Below are 7,747 nucleotides of genomic sequence, written 5' to 3'. Positions count from 1 at the left end.
TCTCTCTCTCTCTCTCTCTCTCTCTCTCTCTCTCTCTCTCTCTCTCTCTCCTCAGTCAGTGTTTGTCCCTCGTCCAGGATGAACGTCTTGTTGTCTCTCTCTCTCTGGTTCGCTGTGATGATGATGTCGTCCTGTGGTGAGTGACCTCTGACCTCTAATAATCGATCAATTTCTTTGATCTGCAGGAGTCTTCTCGGCTGTGTGGCATCATGGGAGTTGTTGTTGTTCCTGACCTTTATCTTTTCATCACGATGCTCACGTGAAAATTAAAGAGGAACAAAGAAAGGTATCACATGTTCATCATCTGAAGCTGAAACTTTCATCAAAGGTTAGTTTAAATAAGAGACAACAGTTTGTCACTTAGCCTAGCTTAGCACAAAGACTGGAAGCAGGGGGAAATGTTAGCATGAGCAGAGTTGTCTTCATCAGTGTTGGATCAGATAACGAGGTGATTGTACCTGAAGGCGTGTTGTGAGATTCTTGGAGCGTTGAATCATGAAACTTTATCAGCTAGATGTGATCAGACAGGAAACACAGCTGCTCACCTTTCACACTCTGTCACTCATGACGAGACAACACGGAGACCACGTCTCCACCTGTCCACATCGCGGTCCACAGGTCTGATCAGTCAGATCACATGACAGGACAGATTATTGATTAATTATTGGTTTGGACACTTTCAGCTCGTTCACTTCTTGTTTTCGGTCCCTGAGTTTCAACTGCAGGCGAGTCTCTGCACGCCTGTTGATGTTTGAACAGACGAGCCAAACTCGTGTCAGACAAACTGAAACCAAGCATTCATTCATCAACTGCAGCCTCACAGAACACCAAGAACCAGGACCGACCCGGACCTGACCTGGACCTGGACCTGAGCTGGAGATAAACTGGTTTTACTGTGAGGAATATCTCGGCAGTGTTTTTAGACTTTACCTTGATGAGTGAGGACAACCTCCATGATGCCATGCTTCTTCACTAACCCTAACCAGACTGTTACAGACTGTTACAGACTGTTACAGACTGATAAACCACAGACTGTTACAGACTGTTACAGACTGATACAGACTGATAAACCACAGACTGTTACAGACTGATAAACCACAGACTGTTACAGACTTTTACAGACTGTTACAGACTGTTACAGACTGATAAACCACAGACTGTTCCAGACTGTTACAGACTGATAAACCACAGACTGTTACAGACTGTTACAGACTGTTCTTTACAAACAACCCGTGGTCCCTGAACGCAGCCTTGTCTTCATCAGCTATAAAACCACAACACAGGAAGTAGTTAATGTTACCACGGAGACCCCGAGGTCCTCTAACAGGTTATGACTGTGCATGTGTGTGTGTGTGTGTGTGTGTGTGTGTGTGTGTGTGTGTGTGTATAAAATCAAATCAAATCAGATCAGATCAGGTTTTATTTGTACAGCCCAAAGTCACAAAGTCCATTTTCCTCTGAGGCTTTACAATCTGTACAGGGAGTGACACCCTGTGTCCTTAGACCCTCGGTTCCAGTGAGGAAAAACTTGCCCACAAAAACCTTTAACAGGGAAAAAAGGTGGAAGAAACCTCAGGAAGAGCCACAGAGGAGGGATCCCTCTCCCAGGACGGACAGACGTGCAATAGATGTCAGTGTACAGAACAAATCAACACAAACATATTGTACAATTAACGTACAATTATTATCAGTGTCTGTGGTTTCAGTGTCTGTGTTCAGTATCTGTGTTCAGTATCTCTGTCTGTGGTTCTCTGTCTGTGGTTCTCTGTCTGTGGTTTCAGTGTCTGTGTTCAGTGTCTGTGTTCAGTATCTGTGTTCAGTATCTCTGTCTGTGGTTCTCTGTCTGTGGTTCTCTGTCTGTGGTTCAGTATCTCTGTCTGTGGTTCAGTGTCTGTGGTTCTGTATCTGTCTGTGGTTCTGTGTCTGTGATTCATTATCTTGGTCTGTGGTTCAGTGTCTGTGGTTCAGTGTATGTGGTTCATTATCTCGGTCTGTGGTTCAGTGTCTGTGATTAAGTGTCTGTGGTTCTGTGTCTGTGATTCATTATCTCGGTCTGTGGTTCTGTGTCTGTGGTTCAGTACTTTTTCTATGGTTTAGTGTCTGTGGTTCTGAGGTTCAGTGTCTGAGGTTCAGTGTCTGAAGTTCAGTATCTCTGTCTGTGGTTCAGTGTCTGTGGTTTAGTATCTGTGTCTGTGGTTCAGTATCTCTGTCTGTGGTTCTGTGTCTGTGATTCATTGTCTCTGTCTGTGGTTCAGTGTCTGTGGTTCAGTATCTCTGTCTGTGGTTCAGTGTCTGTGGTTCAGTGTCTGTGTTCAGTATCTGTGTTCAGTATCTCTGTCTGTGGTTCAGTGTCTGTGTTCAGTATCTCTGTCTGTTGTTCTGTGTCTGTGGTTCAGTATCTCTGTCTGTGGTTCTCTGTCTGTGGTTCTCTGTCTGTGGTTCAGTATCTCTGTCTGTGGTTCAGTGTCTGTGGTTCTGTATCTGTCTGTGGTTCTGTGTCTGTGATTCATTATCTTGGTCTGTGGTTCAGTGTCTGTGGTTCAGTGTATGTGGTTCATTATCTCGGTCTGTGGTTCAGTGTCTGTGATTAAGTGTCTGTGGTTCTGTGTCTGTGATTCATTATCTCGGTCTGTGGTTCTGTGTCTGTGGTTCAGTACTTTTTCTATGGTTTAGTGTCTGTGGTTCTGAGGTTCAGTGTCTGAGGTTCAGTGTCTGAAGTTCAGTATCTCTGTCTGTGGTTCAGTGTCTGTGGTTTAGTATCTGTCTGTTGTTCTGTGTCTGTGGTTCAGTATCTCTGTCTGTGGTTCTGTGTCTGTGATTCATTATCTCGGTCTGTGGTTCAGTACTTTGTCTGTGGTTTAGTGTCTGTGGTTCTGTGGTTCAGTGTCTGAAGTTCAGTGGTTCAGTGTCTGTGGTTCAGTACTTTGTCTGTGGTTCAGTGTCTGTGGTTCTGTAGTTCAGTGTCTGTGGTTCAGTGGTTCAGTGTCTCTGTCTGTGGTTCAGTGTCTGTGGTTCAGTGTCTGTGGTTCTGTGGTTCAGTGTCTGTGGTTCAGTATCTCTGTCTGTGGTTCAGTGTCTGTGGTTCTGTAGTTCAGTGTTTGTGGTTCTGTGGTTCAGTGTCTGTGGTTCTGTGGTTCAGTGTCTGTGGTTCTGTATCTGTCTGTGGTTTTGTGTCTGTGGTTCAGTATCTCTGTCTGTGGTTCAGTGTCTGTGGTTCTGTGGTTCAGTGTCTGAGGTTTAGTGGTTCAGTGTCTGTGGTTCAGTGTCTGTGGTTCAGTATCTCTGTCTGTGGTTCAGTGTCTGTGGTTCTGTGGTTCAGTGTCTGTGTTCAGTATCTCTGTCTGTGGTTCAGTATCTCTCTGTAGTTCAGTATCTCTGTCTGTGGTTCAGTGTCTGTGGTTCTGTAGTTCAGTGTCTGTGGTTCTGTGGTTCAGTATCTGTCTGTGGTTCAGTGTCTGTGGTTCAGTATCTGTCTGTGGTTCAGTGTCTGTGGTTCTGTAGTTCAGTGTCTGTGGTTCTGTGGTTCAGTGTCTGTGGTTCTGTAGTTCAGTGTCTGTGGTTATGTGGTTCAGTGTCTGTGGTTCTGTAGTTCAGTGTCTGTGGTTCTGTGTCTGTGGTTCTGTGGTTCTGATGATGTTTCTGCTTCAGGGTCTGCAGGAAGTCATGAAGAACAGACGACCACAGAGTTCTACGACTACCAGACAGAGACGGTGACACCAGACTACGACTACACTGCCACCTTCGACTACTTCTACGGTGAGAGCAGAACAGACACAGTGTCAGTACTGTCTGTAGTGTTATTAACTGCAGTACTTGTCTCTGCAGTGACTGGACTTTACCCGCCTGAAGTGAAGAACCAGGTGAGAACTCAGTTTGACGTTTGCAAGTCAGAATATGTGTGAATGTTCAGGGTTTGACCTCTGACCTCTCAGGCTTCAGCTATTGGTCCGTTCAGTCTGGTGCTCCTGCTGGGATTGGCTGTTCATCAGATGTGGAACTGAAGGGGGCGGGGCCAAGGAGCACAGGTAAGTTTTTAAATGGTAAAAAGTGTCTAAAACCTGAGCGCAGTCTCCGTGACTTTGATCGACTTGTCTCTCGTTCTCTTGCAGATCTCAGATCAGACGGAACCATCAGCTGATGATCAATAACCGATCGATGACCTGCTGATCAACGTTACCATGACAATGTGTTTGTGTTCTGTAATAAATGCTGGACCTGATCAATAACCATATGTATGATGAGTGCAGACAGATGTTTTACCTGTCCAGGTGAGATCACGTTTTCTCACAGTCAGTCATGAAACCACGTTTGTAATAGAACCTGCTCTGATTGGACGGTTACGGTGTGATCATGTGTTTAGTCTGTAAGGTAAGCACAGCTCTCTGATCAGTGGGAGGCGTAGGCGGTAATCAGACACCTGGAGGGACTCAGCAGGTAACATTTATTAAAACAGAACAAAGGCGGAGCCTCAGGTCAACACACAGAGGTCAGTGAAGTACACGTGGCCCCTTCAGGGCGCCTCAACAAAAAACAACAAACCAAACAAACTCACCTGAGACTAAACTACTGTCAGAGCCCCACCCCCAGCCCCTCCCCCTCAGTCCCAGTCCAGGTGTGTCTGTCCGGCCATCGACATGTACTCGTCCAGCTCGGCGTCCAGCCGGCTCCTGGACATGGACATGTAGTCGTCCAGCTGCTGGTCCAGCCGCCTCTTGGACGTGGACATGTACCGGTCCAGCTGTGCATCCAGCTGCTTCCTGGTTGGGACGTCTCTGTCAGACCACCTGGAGGCAGAGGCCCCGCCCCCCTGCAGGTGCAGGGTGAGCGGCGTTCGTCCTGCAGGACAGAGACAAGCGTCTGTTTGATGCGCCATTAAATCACCACAGAAGAAGAGGATGAGGTCATAGTGTGTGTGTGTGTGTGTGTGTGTGAGTGTGTGTGTGTGTGTGTGTGACAGTGTGTGAGTGTGTGTGTGAGAGAGTGTGAGTGTGTGTGTGTGTGTGTGTGTGTGTGAGAGTGTGTGTGTGAGAGAGTGTGAGTGTGTGTGTGTGTGTGTGAGTGTGTGTGTGTGAGAGTGTGTGTGTGAGAGTGTGTGTGTGTGTGTGTGAGTGTGTGTGTGTGAGAGTGTGTGTGTGTGAGAGTGTGAGAGTGTGAGTGTGAGTGTGAGTGTGTGTGTGTGTGTGTGTGTGTGTGTGTGTGTTGTACTCACTCCTGCAGGTGGACCTGGCGCTCCACCTGTATTTGTTCCTGAAGCTCCAGAACCCTTTGGGTCTGCAGGCCGAGTGGCGCCGGGTCACCTTCTGCCAGCCGAGCCGAGCCCACACACTCCTCCTCCTCCTCCTCCTCCTCCTCCTCCTCACAGACAAGCTGCGAGTCTGACGACACGTCAAGGATTACATCACATGTTCAGATAACGAGCTCACACGTTTCCATGACAACAGCACTGAGGAAGACCGTGACAGGCTGCTGAGAGCTCCACATCTCTGTGACATCACCACAGCCGTGTGACTCACCTGCAGGCTGGGCGGCGATGATGGCGGCTCTTTCTTGACCCGCAGGACCGGCCGGACGTCGCACGCCTTCCTCTGCTGCAACTGGAAGGGGTCAAAGGTCACCATTCTGGACCGGGTCAGCTGGTCCACCAGCACCTGAGAGAACCTACAGCAGAGACCAGGACGAGTTCCCATCACGTGACCACAGCACAGGAAGTGGATCATGAATATTATTGAGCCATGGCGTGTCTCACCGCTCGTGGAGGGAAACTGCTGAGGTGCTTCTCAGGAAGACCGAGCCCGGTTCTGATGAGTCCATCAGCCTCACTCTGCTGGAACACAAACCGAGCCGAGCCTGCCAGTTCATCACACACACACACACACACACACACACACACACACAATGTGACGTCATGTTTCACAGACCTCGTTTAGCACGGACGCCACTCGTTTCAGGACACCGAACACAAAAGTAGACGTTTAATCATTAGCAGCGTTCCACACACACACACACACACACACACACACACACACACACACACACACACACACACACTAAACTAAAACGTTCTAACCACGTCGTCTACGCATGAAGACTGAAAAATCGGCGTTCGTTACGAGCCCCAGTTTTTGTCATGGCTGTCGTGTTTCTGTGTTTTGTTAAAATATCCTGACAGCTCTGACGAGGAATCGTCTCTAAGTTCTGCTGAACCATCCCGTATGAACCCGAGACTGTAACAGCTGATCTGATGCAGATCTGCAGAACATGAAGGACCGTCGGGTCCCGATGAAGGACCGTCGGGTCCTGATGATCCGTGGACTTCGTGTGGAAATGTGCACAGCCTCTTCCTCAGTTGGGTGGGAAATGAAATGTTCTGGTTCTGGTTCTGGTCGTGAAGCAGCTGTTAAACGTGGTCGTCATGAAGTCACAGTTGTTTGTACACTCTCTCTGATCCACAAACACAGTGTGTGTCTGCAGCTCATGGACCGAACTCACAGTCAGCTGGGCTTCACACACACACACACACACACACACACACACACACACACACACACACACTCTCTCTCTCTCACACACACTCTCTCTCTCACTCACTCTCACACACACACACACACACACACACACACACACACACATACACACACTCTCACTCACTCTCACACACACGCGCACACACACACACACACACACACACACCCACTCTCACACGCGCACACACACACACACACTTTAATTAAAGCGGGAAGACGCGAGCGCCATTTTGCCTTTCCGAGGCAGTTCGTGTTTCAAAGCCTGACTGACGTCAGCATCTTCACCTGAGACTGTTCGTGACGGAGAGCTTCACGGGAACAGTTTACCTTTACGGCGGGAACAGTTTACCTTTACGGCGGGAACAGTTTACCTTTACGGCGGGAACAGTTTACCTTTACGGCGCAGACACCTGGAGAAGTCCACGTGCGCTAATCGGCTAACTGATGCTAATCGGCTAAGTGCGCGCGGTGCTAATGTTTAGTGACGTCACTCCTCGCGCGGTACATTAACGTGAGCCTCCTGACAAATGTCAGTTCACTTTTTAAATGTCGTTACTTAAGTTAAAGTAACGTCAGTTCACTTTTTAAATGTCGTTACTTAAGTTAAAGTAACGTCAGTTCGCTGCCGTTAAAGTCCGCGTGTCTGCCGCTCGCTCACCTGTCTGTCGCTCGCTCACCTGTCTGTCGGTTTAAATTCACCGTGAGCGAGTGGAAAGTAACGAGTACTCAAGTACTGACGTATTCGGTTTGGGTTGTACTTCATTAAAGTAATATAATATAAAATAACTGTCTCACGTGTTTCCGTCCAGCCGCAGGAAGCTCTCTGCGCCACGAGATGGCGCCAAAGTTTGTCTGTCACTCACCCGGTAACCCGGGGCAACAAACAGCGCGCGCGCGAGAGAGGCGAGCTGTGATTGGCTGTCTCAGCAGAAGTCACGCGCACAAACAAACTTTGTGACAAGTCGAGAAAGCAGCGGGAACCTTGTTTCCGGTCATGACCTTCAGAATAAAAGCTTGATGTCTCTGTGACTGTGCATCCCCGGATGTTTGAGCGGCAAACTGAAGTTTGACGTCACTAACAGTCTGTCCTCGGTCCGGCTCCCTTCGTTCTAGACCTCGTCTCCGTTGTTCGCGGGTTCTGGTTCTGGTTCTGGCTGTGGATGAGAAGCTGCTTTTATTTTTATAAAGTGTAGAGGTCGCCTGACTTCCTGTTATGTCTGCTT

General features: G+C 48.4%; 1 protein-coding gene across 5 annotated transcripts; it reads right to left on the bottom strand.

The window, feature by feature from the left end:
• Positions 1-4,424: 4,424 nt before the first annotated feature.
• Positions 4,425-7,437, bottom strand: LOC109139814 (hypothetical protein). Of its 5 annotated transcripts, none has more exons than XM_019264619.2 (5): positions 7,320-7,437; positions 5,747-5,847; positions 5,514-5,658; positions 5,210-5,375; positions 4,425-4,836 (listed from the first exon to the last, which is right to left on the bottom strand). In XM_019264619.2, the coding sequence occupies exons 2-5, from the start codon at positions 5,809-5,811 to the stop codon at positions 4,598-4,600; spliced, it is 615 nt and encodes a 204-aa protein (XP_019120164.1). In that variant the 5' UTR covers positions 5,812-5,847; positions 7,320-7,437; the 3' UTR covers positions 4,425-4,597. The 5 variants fall into 5 exon arrangements, with proteins under 5 accessions (XP_019120164.1, XP_019120162.1, XP_027131109.1 ...); XM_019264617.2 differs by lacking the exon at positions 7,320-7,437 and adding an exon at positions 7,202-7,313; XM_027275308.1 differs by lacking the exon at positions 7,320-7,437 and adding an exon at positions 7,183-7,292.
• Positions 7,438-7,747: the final 310 nt, after the last annotated feature.

This window comes from Larimichthys crocea, unplaced genomic scaffold (assembly GCF_000972845.2).
Source record: "Larimichthys crocea isolate SSNF unplaced genomic scaffold, L_crocea_2.0 scaffold100, whole genome shotgun sequence".
Taxonomy (NCBI): domain Eukaryota; kingdom Metazoa; phylum Chordata; class Actinopteri; family Sciaenidae; genus Larimichthys; species Larimichthys crocea.
Note: the sequence above shows the minus strand (reverse complement) of the source record. Positions and strands in the feature narration are given on the sequence as shown.

What these genes read in the sequence shown, in the direction of transcription:
- LOC109139814 (XM_019264619.2), bottom strand. Translation starts at nt 5,811, where the DNA reads ATGGACTCATCAGAACCGGGCTCGGTCTTCCTGAGAAGCACCTCAGCA. An exon ending in GCAGTTTCCCTCCACGAGCG is followed by an intron (nt 5,659 to 5,746) that starts GTGAGACACGCC and finishes TCTCTGCTGTAG; the next exon opens with GTTCTCTCAGGTGCTGGTGG. An exon ending in CATCGCCGCCCAGCCTGCAG is followed by an intron (nt 5,376 to 5,513) that starts GTGAGTCACACG and finishes ACGTGTCGTCAG; the next exon opens with ACTCGCAGCTTGTCTGTGAG.